The following is an 18,358-nucleotide window of genomic DNA, read 5'->3' as shown; positions in this document are numbered from 1 at the left end:
CAGTTGCAGATGTAGATGTGTAGTACATTTATCCATAAAGAGTCGCACTTCGTTTTTTAGCCTGCTATTTAGCTTTATTTTCCAACAGGTACATATCCACGTACCTCTAAAAACGATACTGACGTATATGGTCTACGAAGCTCTAATAACTCTCTTTTGTAATGTTCTTTGAAATGTTTTTTTTTATGGAGTGATATTTTAAAATTAATTATAACTAACAAATTAATTATAACTAACAATTTGGTATATTTCAGGGCATATTTGTATCTAAAGTGATTAGTGGTGGACCAGCTGAAGCTGGAGGTTTGAGGATCGGTGATAAAATTGTCTCAGTAAGTATATTACTTTTCCATTTTATTCATTTAAATTTTAAATGTTTTTTTTTTTCTAAATATCATACTGAAATTTTTTCTTTTTTAAAATACCTTTACAAAAATATTTCTGAATCAGCCAAAATTTGTAACAAAACAATCAAAATATTTTTTCTTACTTGCTTCATTAAGTTTTTAAAATTTTGGATATCAAGAAGAAGTTATTTCATTCTTATGTTGTCCCCCCTTGAAACTAAAGGAATTCATTGATTTGGGAGTGTAATACAGTGTTCCTTTAATTTGTGCACGTTAAAAATAAGAAAATGTTTAATAAACTTTTTTTTAGATTTATATGGAAATAAAAAATGAATTAGCAATATCTCTTTAGTATTCATTATATCGTTTTTGTAATTTATTTTATGGTAAATACTGTTAAACCTAATTGCATTCTTTTTATGTTATATCTTTAGATTGCATTTCGAATTTAGGCGAAAGTATAAGAAAAATTAATATTGTTTAAGCATGTACTTTGAAATTTAAGTTTAAATTGCAGTGATTGATTTATATCTTTGAATATTTTACTAAGGAAATACTTGTTAAAAAGCATTAATTAAGTTCGTACTTGTCCGATTGTCATGTTAAAAATTGTTTTGTCCTTATTTGACTTGCTATTTAGTTTTTTTACCTTGATGTTTCAAATTTTTGTGTGTGTTCAAGCTATCCTATTTTCTAAGATTACAAACTACTTCAAAATATTCGATTTATTTTATTTAATGATGCTAATAAAAATTGCAAAATTCAATATTTCGGATTAAATATATACGTGGTTCAGTACATAGCCTTACCCACAAGATTCACTGTTTCAAATTATTTAGGAATTCAAACATTTTATGGAAAAGAAACTCTCTTCGTCATTTTTAATTATCAAATTTTTATCTAGATGGTCATTTGCCAATTAATTATTTTTAGTAAATGCAATAATTACTATCACAGGGTTAAAGTTGTGCAGTTTGTCTCTTTCATCTGATTTTAAAAATGATAGATTCCAATCAATTATATGGTAATCATATTGTCGAATTTTTCAGTGATGATTTGAGTGATTATCCACTAAATTACTTTTGTACAAAAATATTAAGCAGCAGTTTCATTGTGTTTCTCTTTTGTTTCTTTTATATTTTAATGATCTAGTTATAATGATCTAATGATATAACTTATCTGACAGTCTGATTTTAATCAGTAGTTCTATTATTAGTCGAGGTACATCAGTAGTTCTATTATCATTGGTACTGCAACCAATTGTGCAAAAACGTGTCTTTTAATATTTTTAATGCTTTCAAATTATTTTATTTCTTTAAATTCTTGTATTTTAACAAACTTGGTTGGTTTTTGTTGTTTAATTTTCAATTTAAGAAATTTGATTCTTCTTATTTTTATCATTATTGATAATATATATTATTGATAAATTCAAAAGGCAAGGACAAATTTTTCATATTGTTCACATCCTTAAAATAGTAACATTCTATCGAAACAAGCTCAAGTCTATTCGATTTTACTGGTGCATAACTAGTTATGGTGTGATAAATCCTAATTTCATACTTAAATTTTGTACAATTAATTAGCTTTATTTTTGTGCAGGTTAATGGGAAAATTTTGGAAAATGTTACTCACTTTGATGCTGTGGATGCTTTAAAAGCAGCTGGCTCTACGATGGTTATGGTCATTCGAAGAGAAGCCGAGGATGTCAAAAATGTATGTAAAATTTCAACAATTGTATCATTTAGTATTTAAACATAGAAAATTTGCCTGTTAAATATTAAGTGGCCTCTTTAATATGAAATTGTTGACTAAGTTCATACTTTTAATTCTTATTCAAATTCCATTTCTTTCCTTTTAGAAATAATGATCCCTTTTGCTTATAATGATTAAATTTAAAAATGATGTACTATCCTTGTTCATGTTATACTGTTTAAAGAAAAGGTGGAGAAATTCTCTGTACCAAGTTAAAATACGCATTGCCCTATTAATCATTTAAAATTATTAAAGGTCTTTCATGATGTATTTCTTGCTTGAAACTAGCTGAACTTTACTTAAAATACTAATGTTCTAAGGTAGTTTTTTAAAATTATTAAAAGTACAGCAGATGAAACATATGCATTATGTGTTCGCTACAAAAATTAAGTGAAATTTTTTTTCTTCTAAAGCTAGACAATAAACATTATATAAGTACATTTTAACTTCTCAATAAATATTATATGGAAACATTACTACTTCTTTTTTTGGTGGAACCTTACATCTAGATTTAGAGAGTATTTCTTGTTTCAGAAGTTTCTCGTTGGATATGAGTTCCACTGTACCCTAAAATCAGTGGTCGAAAAAAACTACATCATATTTGTAGTTGTAACTGCTATTTTTAAATGTAGTGATAAATTTTAAGGAGATAAACTTTGCAGTTGAACTTAACACATATGTTTAAAATTATTTTGAATAGGAAATTGGCTTACATTAAATGTAAGGAAATAATTAAGAATTATTTATTGGCAAGCCAGTTTGTCATTCCAAAAAAAAAAAATTCTCAAATTTTTTTTCATTTCACCTTCAACCTTTTATGCCTTTTTTGTCAACAAATATTTAATTTAAGAAAGGTAACTCTCAATTACTTGTAATTTTTTTAGTGCTCTTTTAATTTCCCTAAAAAGTTAAGTACATCAAAAAAAAATTTCCCTTTCTTTGAAATAACATCAATGTTTCACGAGTCTACATTCCTATGTGAAAATGCGACCTAAGTGATTAATTATCTATTTTCCGTAGTGGTTAGTTATATGTGATTTTAAATACGTAGTTTCTCATTGCGTCCATTGACGGACCCACTAAAATTTGTGCCCATCAAATTTGAAAAATTTGCAGCGTTACAGCTTTGTTACTATTCTTAACTAACGTCAAAATTTATTGCTAGAAATCACTACAAACTACTGTTTTGTATTACACTACTCACTGCACTACTATTTTTAAAAAAGTAACACACTACACTATAAACTTTTTTTTTTTTTTTTTTTTATCCCGGGGTCAGTCTAGGTTTTTCTGTTAGGTACCTATTTTGTGAAAATTTAGACATAACTAGTGGGCTACGCAATCTTATATGGCTTGCTTCGCTACTTAACTTAGGTACATTGCAAATGCACAAAATTCTAAGAATTCAAAACAATCATTCAAATCCATATAACACCTTTTTTTTTGAAAAATAATTGCATCTTTTTAGTAAATACTAAGTCATTAAAATAAATTTGAATTCAAATAAATGACTTTAAACCTATTAGAAATGTGCTATAGTATAATTCGTAATATAAATCAAAAATCGTCAAATAAATTCGTAATATATAAATTCGTGAAAAAAAGCACTTTCGACAAAATACTAAAATAGAGATCAATCGACAAAGACTACTCACTTCTGACTAGCTTAATAGTATGAGATTGCCGCAGCTGATGCTCTCTCTGGTTTTTTCAGTTTCCGTTTTTAAAAGCGCTATATGTTGAGCCACCTCATTTAGATTTGGCATGTGACATTTTTAGCGGCAATCATTGGTCACTTTTCTAGCGTTGTCATTCGGGGAGTTGTAATGAGACTTTTTTTTGTCGTCGTGTAAGAGAAATATATATATAAATTTGTGAAAATAAAAAACAAAAATTTTTAAAAAATCCACACAAAAATGTGGTAAAAATATGGTTTATCGTTTCTTACAGGATATACAAAAATAAAATTTTAAGAAAAAGTATTTTGTGAAGCTATTGTTTTTCCTAAAGTTGAATTTGTGAAGGTACAGCTAAACGGTAGTAAATTTGACCTGGACAGACCTCTGGTATCGCACTGCACTACTTTCTTAAAAATTTAGCCCACTACACTACAAAACTACTACACTATACTACAAAAAAAGTAGCTACAGTAGTTTCACTACTTAGAGTGCGCTGCCTAAAATTAAAGTATAATCTAATGTTTATAATATGATGTAATGTTAAGTATAATCTAATGTTAATGTAATCTTTTTTTTTTACATCAACAATGTTATCTTTTAAAGTTTAATTTCTTCTCTTATTTAGCATCCTGCTGACTCTATTGTAAATGGTAACATCATTGAGAATGGAACTGCTAATCATATTGGAGAAGACAGTGCTTCACCTACAGAGCCAGTCCAGCTGAATTCAAAATTTCCAGCTGCTGAACATATCATTCAAGACACATGCAATGAAATACCTAAGAAAATAGTTGAGAATGAGAAATCTAACTCTGTGCCAAAAAATGTAATGGACACACCCACAAAAAATAAATTAAATTTAACAATTGATATTCCCAATGAAGAGGAATCCAACATGAAAATTCAAGAGTCTGCATCTCCTTCATTTAGAAAACAAGCTTCTGAAGATTTTGATATTAAATTTGAAGTAAGAATGCGTGTCTTATTGTTTTATTTTATTTTATTACTTTTTATTTTTCATCTTCTGCTTTAGAGGTCTTGACTCTATTTTGTTGGTAAGTGCACCCAGAGATCGGGTTACTTTCAATTAAACTAAAATGTCTTAAGGGCGAACATTTCTGAAAGGATTCTAAATATGCTTTCAGTCATGTTTTTTTGATTTTCACTTAATGATGCTGGATATTTGCTCTTTTATGCCACTAGAGCTACAGACCTTGTCTTGCTATCAGCCTCAGATTTCTGTTTAATGAGTTTTCATTATGGTTCGATCATTTGTTATGTTATCTAACCATATTTTTTTGGGTATTGAGTTCATTGGTTTCCAATTTCATATTCTGATCTGTTTTTTCTGTATGGCTCTGCCATGCCAAGCATCTGAATTTTATGAATTAAATAATTTTTTTTTAAAATTAGATTATCAAGAGTTCACTGTTTCTAATTCTGGCTTGCTTACTTAAATTAATTCGAAGATTTTTCTTAAATTTTACGTGCCTCAATACTATCTTTTAATATATATATATGTATATATATATAATTCAAATTAGAATAAAATTTGCAAGATACAGCATGTGTTTATTTAATCTCCTCTGTTAATTTTTTCTGTTATGCCAATGCAATTTTGCAATCAGCATTTTTCGAAGGGTAGTTTAGTGTTAAACAAATCCCTGTTTTTAGTTTCTTCTATAAATATATTTATAAAATATAATAACAGTTTAATATAATAGCAATTGACTGTAAATATAATAACACTTTGACATTTTTGTGTTTATTTTTATTTTTTCTAGATATTGCATACTACACTTATTAGAGAACAAAATGGTCTGGGTTTAAGTATATCTGACAAGCCAGCTGGTGTAGAAAATGGTGATGTAAGTGAATAAAAATTTTTTTTTTAATAAGTATAGTTAGTCTATAGAAAGTCTAAGGCTGTCTGTTGTTATAGAAACAAGAAGTGACACATTTTAGAGAGGGGAGCTTCTCTCTACCCTGATTCCCTAAAAGATCTTTCCTGATTCCAGTAAAAGATCTTTATAACGCAAACTAAGTCTAACCTTGAAACATGAAGCTTTGCATTACATACAATTTTCCATTTATTTATTCTTATGCTTATAGTTTGTCTACAGTAAGAACTCCCCCCGCCTTAAAGAATAGTGCGTTTCAGGGAGAGTTGCTTCTCTTCATTCTAGGGCTAACACAATAGACCAAAGAAAATGATTCCCTTTTCTGCAAATAGTTCAAATCACTAAAATACGTATTTACTTATTTATTATTTACAGAAAAAATTTTGAATGTGAAAAAATTTTTTGGTTTGCTTTAGCGATTGTAAAGTTAATGCGGCTTATAAAATTGTGTTATATACACCTTATTCTGTATTAACTGGGAATTTAAATTTTTGTTTTGAAAAATGTTTTATTACTTCTTTCCATTAGTGGTTTTTATTTTTGATATTCACTTTTACCTACACATTCTACATCACTTACAAATATATACTTTCTACATGCTAACTAAGAGAACATATTGATGCTAATAAAATCACTATCCTCCCAACTATCCGGCCCAATATGGTGAAAGACTAGGATGACATTACAATTTTATTATTTTTTAACATTATTATAAAAAAAATGTAATGTTTTTTTTCCCTGCATGAAATTTTATGTTTAGAACTTGCACTATAATGACATGAAACACTACTTATTTTATCAGCTACATCTCAAATTTAATTCATAAACATTTCATAGTAAATTAAGGATTTATTAAGTCAATTAAGATAAGAATTTATTGATATATATATATATGTATATATATTACAGTCTATGCTTAATAATATTTCAATACTTTCAGGGTATTTATATTACCAAAATATCAGAAAATGGAGCTGCTGCAAAAGATGGAAAACTCCAAGTTGGTGATAAAGTGTTGACCATAAATGGAGTTGACATGGAGGGTGCTCGGCAAGACCAAGCAGTTTCTCTCTTGAGTGGCTTGGATCGTTTTGTTCGCCTCGTTGTACAACGTCAAAAAGTAAAGTTTGCTTAATATTTGTAAAAAACTAAATTTTACTATGGTAAATATTTTCTGTTAAAAATAAATTAATAAAAATCTATACTTTTTATGAAAGCACCTATTTTTCATAATTATTGTGACACGTTGTCGTACCTCAGTAAAAGAAACTACATCTGTTTAAGCAAACAAATTGTATTGGTAAATCTAAATCTGCTAAAGATAGCATTTTTTTTCTTTTCTTTTTGTCTGATGTTTTGAAATGCTGCGCAACATTACATAAGAATTATTTTTAAAAAGTTAAATTTATATAGTTAGGGCAAAACAATAATGAAGTAAAAATAGAGATATGAGTAATTCAACATTTGGTGTAAAATATGTACAGGGTTAGCTGTTAATTTTATTCTGTGTACTGTAAAAAAATAAAGTAAGAAATTAAATAAAAATAAGTTCTTTTTGTTGATAAAAGTAACCAAGTTATTGATATAATATGTCGGTTATTTTCATGGTAAGGTAATTTTTTCAGTCAGTGAGCTATATTCATTAGATTTTGTAAATTCTCTTTAACAACACTAGACTGTGTTTATTAGTTCAATTATAAGGAGTTCAGTCTTAAAATTGTCTTAGAGTGGTACCCCTGGTAGTGATGTTTCTGAGTTTGTTGGAAGTCACTCTAGCACAGAGTGATATTTTGCTTATATTAAAAAAAGTTTTATGAAACTATTGGTCTCCTTAACTTATCTTTCAGAAATAAGATTAATAATTGTTTTGTCTTTTTTCAGCTTGTTAAAAGAGATCCAAATACTCCTCACCTCCCTGAGAAAACATCCATCACTCTGTCGTCTTCCTCCTTGCTCTCCCAAAAATCACCTAAACTCATTGGATTGCCAAAACCATACACTCCAAAGATATACTCATCAGGCTCTTACATGGCTAATCGACCTTCCTACATCGGATCGTACCGTCGGCCCGAATTGGCTGCTGCTTCCGATGCAACAACAACAACAAAGCCCACATTTTCCATGTATACTAAGCTTCCTGGTTTGAGGAACGATCCTATTAATATGGAACCTATTCCCACCTATTCTTCAACAAATAGGACTAATATTGTGAATAGTGTGTCAGAAACGAACTGCAACAATATCGATCATTTCAAAAGTGAGAAAGAAACCACATCTTGTGCCTATACTAAAACAAACTGTGTGAACCATATTAATTCCAGTGGCAATACAGAGGTGAGTAACTCTGTGAACATGGGGGTCACTGGGGTCATCCCCATCACCCTTTTTTAAGGTTAAAAAAATCTTGGAAAATTTGACTAGCAATTTGTAATTAAATGAGAGCTTAGTAATGTTTTTTTTTCAAGAGCTGTTAAATGTTCTTCAATAGTTAATGTTGTTCTGCAATAGTTAGAAAAATGGTACAGTAGGGAACCAATTATCCGGGATGCTCAGTACCATCGCTATCCCGGATGTCTGAATTTACCGGTTTTCTGGGTTGGCTAAAAAGTGTTGTTTATCGATGTTTTATCAAACTCAAATTACAATGAAAAAGAGTAACATTTTGAAAAGAAAAGCTCTCCTAAATTAAAAAAGAAAAAAAATGGTAAGAAAATGATATTTTAAAGAATAAATATTTATTGAGTATTTAATAATATTTATTGAGAAAATCGTAGAAAACAAACAAAATTTGTCTTCCAAAGAATTGAAATCTTTAAACCTTGTTTCAAATTCTGTTCTAAGATTTGAAATTTTTTTCTGCGTATTTTTGATACGATGCAGTATCATCTAAACTAAATTTGTTCTTGTTGCACGTTGGGAAGTGCGTTAAATCTTCATTTTTCAGTTGCCTTTCCCAAAGAAATAGTTTACATTTGAAAGCTTTTTGAATTATGTCAAACATGTTCGTAATGATCTGATCCTTGCCTTGTAACAATAAATTTAAATCGAATAAGTGTTTGGTTATATCAACCATAGAAGATAAATCTTGCAACCATATTTAATCAAAGAACAAGCTTGTATCTTGATTTTTATAGTTTGTAAAAACTTACATACTTTTTCTTTCAAATCCCATAATTGCTTGAGAACTTTGGAGCAAGATAACCAACTTACCTCGCTATAATAGGATAAACCTGATTATGTACTATCTAATTGATAGCTTAGTGTGAAACGGACTCCATTTCAGCCAATTAGAATTTTACATTTTCGAGCAGATAATTTAAAAGGATCCGTATAGTTTATAAATAAATTATATTATAATTTTATATGCTGGTTTCGTTTCTAATTCACATTTCTATTTTATTTTTACTTTGCTTCGAATATATTGACTGGGGCACAAAAATGTTCACTCGGGCCTCATGCGGGCCGCGAGTTTGACACCCCTGAACTAATATAAGACAAAGCCAACGGTAAAAAAAACACAATGTATTTCCTACCTAATTATAAGGAAGAAAACAATAAATGCAAGGAAAATTAATTGATTATATTAAATAAAAAACACTTGAAAATTACCAAACGGAAACGATGGTTTAAAAGGCGCTAATATAATTAATAAAACCCTGGACAGAACAGAATATTATAAGATCAATTTAGTTTGTTTGTTTTTTAAATTTGTGAATAAAAAGAACTAAGTTATTCCGTATGAAATTTATTGTGAACAGTGAAAAGAAGGAAAGAAAAAACTTAAATCTTAGTGGAATCAGAAATGTATCACTTTTAAAAAGAGAAAGCTTCATAAAATAATTGTCTGCCATTAGAAATAAAAAATCACATGCTTAGATTAACAAACAATCTTCACCTTTCCTTTTTATTTGAAAGACTATTTTTTAACAAAATCGGATGTAATTCTATATAAATCAAAATTAGCAAATACTACCGCACTTCTAAAGAATCAGAATTTATTCAATTGAAAAATATTGTTTCGTTAATCGATGCCACAGATAGATACATGTAACAGACGATAAAAAAAACTTTTGTTCATAATGATAATGTATTATCTGAAATTTTAAAACAATAATTTGTCATGACAAATCAAGGATAGTCAAAATTCAGTAACTAAAGTGGATTTAAAAAAAAAAACTTGTTTGTCAATACTCTTGAGGCAGAAGTTTCAAGTTCCTTAATTCGGACATCCACTCCAGCAACTATTAAGAATAAACGATGAATCACCAAAAGAAAATGAGAAAAAGTAATGACAAAGAATTATCGGATGTATGGTTCTTTACTGTACAAATGATGTTTTGACAAAGGTGTAATAAAATTGCCTTTCAAATTTGAGTGCTACTTAAATTAAGGAAGAAATTTGAGAATTCCTACCTCTGTTGTAAATTAGAAAACATATTCATCTATTCTTTTTTCTAAAATTTACTTTTATAGAAAAAAAAAAAAAAAAAAAATCCCATAAATTATCAACAGAGGGGGGAAAATATTTTATTGCATGTCTGCCATCTTGTGAGCCAAATTACATTTTAGTCATGTTGAAAATTTAAGAATATTTATAAAAAAAGTTGGTCATATTATTACAAAGTAGCTTGTAAGTTGATTTACATAGTAATCAAATTAAAGGAGCTTGTAAGTTGATTTACATAACGAAAGTTGATTTACATAGCTGCAATAGATTTTTTTTAGGAAAAAACTACATTTAAAGTGTTAATTTAAATTGTTTCTGTTCCAATTTAAATTAACACTTTCTATGAAACATTTCTCACTGCATCCTTAAAACGTGATTATAATTTTTTTTCCCTTTAATTAGTTTTTTCTTCTTTAATTTGTGTTTTTTCCCCGTTAATTTGGGTTTTATGAGTACAGAATTTGTCTCAAATGATTATGCTTCAAAATAAACTATGAAAATTCAGCTATCGTGATCTCAAGTTTGCAAAATTACAGACATTCAGGCTCATGTGCTTTTTAAAAAAATATTAGCTTTTAGTGTTGATGTCTATAACATGTTCGTTTAGAAAATAAAATGATAAAGTGTTAAAAACTATCTGTTTCACTACAATTGATTAAGATTTGTGCTCCTTATCTGTCCTTTTCACTTCATTTGTTTGTGATTCAGTTCACTTCATTTGTTTGTGATTCAGTTCACTTCATTTGTTTGTGATTCAGTTCAGTTTTTTGTTGTTAACATATATACAGTTTTAACGAATTATGTTCATGACACTTTCCATTATAATTGTGGCAATTCAATAGCTACCAACTAGTTAGAAACAGAAATATACAAATTATAGACAAATTATATATAAAATAGACAAACAGAAAGAAACAAATTAGAACACCAAGTGCAAAATGTCGCATGTGTTTTTGTGCAAAAAATGTATATCAATTTATATTCCATACCTGTTTCATACTGAACATCATTTTTTGTTCTAACATTTTAAATTAAATTATTAATTAAGAATATCACACCTTTATAGTAACTAATTCAAGAAAAACTTACTTCTTACAAAATCGAGATATTGGATTTTAAAAACGCGAAAATAATGATTGAATATTGAATTTTTAAATCATGTTAATATGAATCACAATGCATAATTTTTAGATTGCCAGAATACGTATAGCAATGTGTTGTTTTTAAATTGCGTATAAATACGAAAATCGATGTTTGATATTGCAACAGCATGAATACGAATATACTGGGTTTTAAAATGTGTAAATATAAATCACGCTGTTGGATTTTTAATTGCGTGAATAGGAATTGTGATACATGAGTTTAAATCCTGTGAATATGAATTGCAACACATAACTTTTAATACAGAATATACAGAACAGGTATATACAGAAATCTGGTAGCTCTTCGCGCTCCCGGGCAACAGGTCCTGGGTTCGATCCTCGGATAGGACAAGGTTGACTCAACCTTTCATCCCTTCAGTGGGTCAATAAATGAGTACCAAGCATGCTATTGGAAACTAAACACTGGGGATTCCGCGTTTGGCTGACCACCTGACCGGAACATCTGCTCCTGCACCCCAGAGCCCAAGGTCAGGAAAACTGAGATAGGCACAGTAGGCCTTGGCCCTCTATGAACTGTCGCGCCACTGAGTTTAGTTTTATGTACGGAAATTGATATTTGATACTTAAAATCTCATGAATAAGAATCGCGATATTACCAGATCCCGGCGCAGTTCCAAGTATTCAAAATGGTGAAGATCCGACAAACCAGAAGAATCTAATTGGTGGTAGAATCATATGTATGTAAGCGTCTCGTTGAAAGGGTTTAGCATAAGTTTCAAAATTTCTTTGAATTATAAGTCTTGATTCGCCGAAGCCCGCGAATGATGAGATATGTGAAATTCTGCAATACTCGCTTAAAAATCGCATGCCTTGCTTGTAGTTTTTAGACTCACCATGGATGGAAAGAAAATCAATAAAAATAGTGAAAAAATGCTAAAATACCGAAAAATCAGGACATTTATGCGTAAAATCGTATTTTCGGTACAAGGCTAAAAAATCTGAGGTTGCGACTTATGCTAAGTAAATTAGTGAAACAAAAATTTTAATTATTAATGATAAAAATTTTGGGTAGTAGTTAGCAGTAAACTCTTTCTCAAAAATTCCCTTTTGTGTTATACAGAGATGATACACTTCCGCGGAAATCCGCTTTTTTCTCCTAAATTTTAAAATTTTCGACCATGTTCCAAGAACTTAAATTTTTGGGGAGTCCAATAAGAGAAACCCAAGCAGCCCGAACGATAGTCAAACTTGAGACGAACCCCCCCCCCTGCAGTAACCTCCTGACAACTGCAACTTCTGCTATAGATTGGAAGAAGAAAAAAAAAGAGAGTTCTAAGCAGTTTCATTTCGGTCACTGATATTTGATTTCTTTTGTTTTGCTGATTTTCAGAATTTTAAATATTAGGAACTGCACTGGTACCTGCTAAAATTGCGATTCTTATTCAGACGATTTTTATGCAAATCATCGATTTTCGTATTTAACTGATTTAAAAGTTACTTGTTGCGATTCGTTTTTATGCAACTGTTTAAAAATCGTACTCACAATTCTCATTCATGCAATTTAAAAATCCAATATCGCGATTTGTATTTAAGCGTTTTTAAAGCCCAATATCGCGATTCGTATTCCCACGAGGTTAAAATGCAATGTCGCAATTCGTATTCACATATTTTTAAAATTCAATATTACGATTCGTTATCACACGGTTGTAATATCAAACATCGATTTTCGTATTTATACTCAATTTAAAAATTACTCGTTGCGATAAGTATTGACAGGATCTAAACATTATGCGTCGTGATTCTTATTTACGTGATTTAAAAATTTGATATCGCTATTTGTATTTTCGTATATATACATCCATGTTATAATAGTCTACCTATTATCAAGGGCGCCGGCAGAATAACCTAAAAGGGGGTGCACCCTCTAACAAACTACCCCCCTTCCAAAAAAAATAACTTTTTTTTTTTAAATATTTTATTATTTCATTTTGTTTTGTTATTACATATACTTTCATCTGTTAATTTTTTCAAGATACATTTCTTCATTGTTAACAAGATATTTTAAAAAAAGTACGAATTTCTTGTACTTGCAAATTTTGCCACGAGAAACTATATTGATGGCGCTAGCATAGCTACTGACTTTGAAACACAAATAACTATAAACAGTAGTTCTGTATACTAACGTGTTTGTGCACACTTAACATTGGTATTTATTGTGTTGATGAAGTTTCACAGTTGTGAGAAGTCAGTTTGTGTTATACACCTTTGTTAAACTAAATAACTAATAGAAAATATAATATTACTTATATTTTATTAAATGAAATTTAAAAATATAGCTTAGATATCTGCCAAGTTTGTGCATGCTCAGTGTGCATAAGAAAAGAATCAAAGATGACTCATGGAAAAAGTTATAACATATTTGGACAGCAAACAAGACGATTACAGTTCTTGTTTGATTAAATAATTTTTTAATTGTTATGTATAAATAATTAGTTAATTATTTGTTTTTCAATAAAATTATGTTTAATGAAAAAAATTTGTTACAAAATTGTTTTTCTGTATCTCTTTAATTGTTTAAAGAAACCGGGGGTTGCAAGTGCACCCCCTTGCACCCCGCTGCAGGCGCCCTTGCCTATTATGTTTCTGTATTTCATACATTTATTATTTTTGTATTTCAAACATTTATTAACTTAATGTTTATTAAAAGCTTAATATTACATTTTATCATTAAATTGTTAAATGATGCATGTAAATATTGTTAAATGACATGTATAACTGAAAATTTCAGGAAGTCAGTTTAGTAAAAGCTGGTGGACCTCTAGGCTTAAGCATAATTGGTGGTACTGACCATTCGTGTCATCCTTTTGGTGCTGATGACCCTGGTATTTTTATATCCAAGGTAATTTAAATTCCAATTTTTTTAAAAACCCTTTTATATTTTTGAGCCAATAAACTATGAGTTATAATTTTTCCTTTTTGTAATATATAAATATTAATTAAATAATTGAGCTTGCAGTTTAAACGTATGGTTGCTACAAAGAGTTTTCAACCATCGTTATGGCTGCTAAAATAATTTGGTGTGTTGCCGACAAAGTTCCCTGTAGACTATGTTCATTGTGCGATTAACACCAACATATTTACATTTGTAGGCAAGTGTGAAATTAATTTAAAAATTGTTTTCATACTATATATTGCCTGTAATATATATTCATATAATATATTGTAAAATGATGGCATGTGTTTTACATCCAGTGAATAAGTGTTTTATTAAATATGATTTTTTTTTATTCCATTTATTGTCTGCATAAAGTGCAATTGAACATTTTGGTGTTATAATGAACTAAAATATATAATTGTCCTTTGTTGTTTTTAATAATTTGTAATAATTGACCAATTTAATGGACTAAAGTAAATCTTAGTCCATTAAAGTTTTTCAAATTATAGTGAAATCTTATACATTTTGGTTTTTGTGCTGTGTAATTGGCAATTCCATACTTTATGTTTGTGGTTCCAATGATTATGGTGCAGTCCTGAGTGTTTCCTTTAAATAATATGCTCGTATCTCTTAATCTTATTTTTTTTCAAATGCATTCAATTATATCCAATACTAGTAAAGTTTGCAGTTTAAATTTGAGGAGTGTTGATTTTCCCCTAACGTTTGAAATTTCAGACTGAAACATTTAATTTATTAATACTTTCTCCTTAGGTTACAATAAAAGAGCTCATTAAAATTTCTTAAGTCACTAAAAAAAATTTGCTTTTAAGTGTTTTTAAACATTAGGAAGCTGTTTAAACCTCCTATTATAAGACTTGGTAGAATAAATTAATAATCTATAGCTATGACAAATTACAGTCTAAAATGATTTTTTTTTTTTTTTTTTTTTTTTTTTTTTTTTTTTTTTTTTTTTTTTTTTTTTNTCCTAGCCCGTCTTATTTAAAAGGTTCTGTGTTTTTGAAATAAAATACATTTGTTAATATTTGGTTAAAAAAAAATTTGCTGTTTGTTTTATCTTTTTTATTCTCATTAAATTTATTATTTTTTCAGATTGTTCCAGAGGGGGCTGCTGCCAAAACAGGGAAACTAAAAGTTGGTGATAGATTATTAAAAGTAAGATTAGAGTTTATAAATTAAGTTATGTTTTCTTAGATTTGAAAGTACTTATTAGTATAACTAGTTGCCATTGCCATATTATTGTAAGTAATTAAATGTGTCCCAATCTAATTTATGTTTCTTTTTTTAATCTTTATTCTAAATTTTAAAACCTAAGTATAAAATCCAGCATAACTTTGCCAAACTTGGAATAATGATCATAAATAAATAAATAATCAAAAAAATTCTGTCCTTTGTCACATGTTTTAGTTATATTTTCATATGATTATAGAATTAAGTAAAAAATGCGCACAAAATAATAACATAAATGCCAATTAGAAATTTCTGGAATTAGTTATTTTTATGCCATTTTACCCCTCCCCATATGATCTTAAATGTAATATTTCCTCTCCAATAAAAGTTTTAGTACTTTTCAAACAAAACAAAAAATTATGTTGATGTAGTTTATTAAAACTAACATTACGGTTAAAATTTTTGTATTAATATTACCATTTAACTACATAGTAGAAATGCCTTCATTTGAAGCACTTTCTTTTAATCAGATACTTGACCTTATTTGTTTGTTACTACATTGTGCAATTTTAATTATGAAACAGTCTTTGTTTAAAAAAGAAACTCCATTTAAACTTCCATAAAGAAGATTTTATTTTATTACTGCCGTTGAACAGCCGACCCAATTTTGAGTGCTAATGTTAAACTCCGTATCCTTGGTAATTTTGAAACCTATCGAGAAGGCAAGGTAACTCCTGGATCAAGTATTGAGAGAAATTTGCCTTTGTGGAGGACTTTTTGATGGAACTAACCTGCATTTGCATTAGATGGAAAGGAAAACCTCCCACGGTTAGCTTGACAGCAAGGGGACTCTAACCCATAGTCCGTCTACTACCGAGGATATTTTACCTCAGCGCTGTGATCGGTGCAAGCCGGTTGTTGAATTCCTATCGACCAGCCATCACTGGGAATACGAACCTGGTTCACCTCATTAAACAGTGAACACTCTATCTCCTGAGCCATCGCGGCATATAAAGATTTTTTTTTTCTTTCTTTTGCTTTTTCAGAAATAGCTCATCTTGTTGTTGTTGCTATACACTCTTTATTCCACCTTAATTTTTTATAGGCCTTTCAATAAAAATATGGCATTAAGTGCTCAAATGCTGCTTATAATGGAATCTCTTTTATGTTCCCAGTCTCAAAACACTAGGTTACTTTATTAAATATTACTTTAGAGCGGCTGTGTGTGATGTTACTATTGCAGTTCTGTGTCTTCACATTGGGTAGTCCAATTATGTTTGTTTTTTCAAGTGTCACCTGAAGCATGGAATATGATGGGTTAGTTAGACTGCATCTGGTGTCATATTAAGGGCACTAAAGTTTGTCATTCAGTAAGTTGGATTTGTATGAGTAGTGCTGTGGGATGTAAGGTGACTGGCAATTAAATTTCAAAGTGGCCGGATGACGCTATTGGTTGAAAATGATATCACAACGTGAAGGAAGAGAGAAGCTATGTATTGGCTGGCGTTTACTTAACTTCGGCTATAGATTTCCTTTTTATGTGTGCTCTGGACTTATTTCATTTTTATAAATGTTTATATAATATCAGTTTTATTTTCAGGACTTTTGTAATAGAAATTATCACAAAATTGTGTGAATGTAAATAGTATTTCTTCTCATTTTTAATAATTAAAAGAAATATTTATTTAGTATTATGCTTTCTACATTCTAAACATTTGTAACAAAACAAAATACTTCAGTCACATTATTTATGTTAATAACCTCTGAAGTCTTATAAAAACTTTACCACTGTAGTACTGTTACTATTTTTCTTACCATCAGTGATCAATAAATTGCATTATTGTTTTTTATTGAACAGTCATTTCTTTATTTAAATTATTATTTATTTATTTCAAAATATTAGACTATAAAACACATTTGAAAATTAATGAAGTTATATATCTTGAGACTGTAATAAAATCAATAGTTAACTTGTTTAAATGCAAAATTTCATTAATTTTCCAAAAGCGTGTTAACGCCAGTTAATGCATACCTTCTCCTGTCCCACAAATGGTGCTCTTCTCTTTGACCAATAGAGTAATACGACCACTTTGAAATTTAATCGTTCGTTGTAAGGTACTACCATCTATGGCTGCCTGAAAGAGTTGTATTTTGTAGATTTACCAATAAAGGTTGTTGTTGTGTTGTGTCCAATCCTTCAGGATCTAGCGACAGCTGGATCAAATCCATGATCCATCTCTAGCAAAGTCAAGCACCAGAAATGGGCTATCACGAATATTCGTAAGAGCGAGCCCCAAGCAATCGAGGATGTGATCGGGGGAGGCCGGCATCAAATGGCACTTCGTGCACGTTGGGAAGACTTTGCGGCTGCATTTAAAGGTCATGCATTTTAGGTGCCCACTGATAAGTCTTGAGGCGGCCTTTTGAGCCTGTCTGTCAGTCTCAAGATCCAATGCACATCCTGGTCTTTTCCTACAAAACCAGGGATGGGCAGGAGGGGAGAGCTAGACCTGCCGGTCTATTTTTCGTCACTGAGGAAATCTCTTGAAAAGTGAGGTCATAGTCGGTACCAATAAAGGTAAAGGAGATAATCCCAAACCTATAATAAACACTGCAGTGTCTCAGTTTAAGTGATCATCCATCTTTGAAAATCTATGTTTTATCCCAGCAACTATATTTATTCTGGCATTTTAAATAAACTGACACTTTCTTCCATTGTTTCATAGGTCAATGGTGCTGAAGTTAGTAAAGCATCACATAAAGATGCTGTGATGGCTCTCCTAGCCCCGACTTACGAAATGACGTTGACCGTCCGCCACGACCCGTTGCCTCAAGGTTGGCAGGTAGGGTCACCACCTCTTACAGTAGAGAGTGATTTGTAACATAAAATTCATATTTTAGCTAAATAATATAATTCTATTGTATTCTGTGAACTGTTATATAATAGTAATTGTATTACAATGGTAATGTATCACATTTAAATTTTATCTTTTAACATCTGGCTTT

The 18,358-nt window shown here is 29.7% G+C and overlaps 1 protein-coding gene across 1 annotated transcript in view; it reads left to right on the top strand.

The window, feature by feature from the left end:
• LOC107436583 (protein lap4) overlaps window positions 1-18,358 on the top strand; it is an 86,036-nt gene that overhangs the window by 30,087 nt on the left and 37,591 nt on the right. Inside the window, exons 18-26 of the mRNA XM_016048347.3 lie at window positions 255-332; window positions 1,947-2,060; window positions 4,404-4,745; window positions 5,563-5,646; window positions 6,620-6,799; window positions 7,561-8,013; window positions 14,018-14,128; window positions 15,275-15,337; window positions 18,079-18,195. Coding sequence (XP_015903833.1) covers window positions 255-332; window positions 1,947-2,060; window positions 4,404-4,745; window positions 5,563-5,646; window positions 6,620-6,799; window positions 7,561-8,013; window positions 14,018-14,128; window positions 15,275-15,337; window positions 18,079-18,195 — 1,542 coding nt within the window. The remainder of the gene's footprint in view (window positions 1-254; window positions 333-1,946; window positions 2,061-4,403; window positions 4,746-5,562; window positions 5,647-6,619; window positions 6,800-7,560; window positions 8,014-14,017; window positions 14,129-15,274; window positions 15,338-18,078; window positions 18,196-18,358) is intronic.

This window comes from Parasteatoda tepidariorum, chromosome 6 (assembly GCF_043381705.1).
Source record: "Parasteatoda tepidariorum isolate YZ-2023 chromosome 6, CAS_Ptep_4.0, whole genome shotgun sequence".
Classification (NCBI taxonomy): domain Eukaryota; kingdom Metazoa; phylum Arthropoda; class Arachnida; order Araneae; family Theridiidae; genus Parasteatoda; species Parasteatoda tepidariorum.
This window is presented reverse-complemented; position numbering and strand designations above follow the sequence as displayed.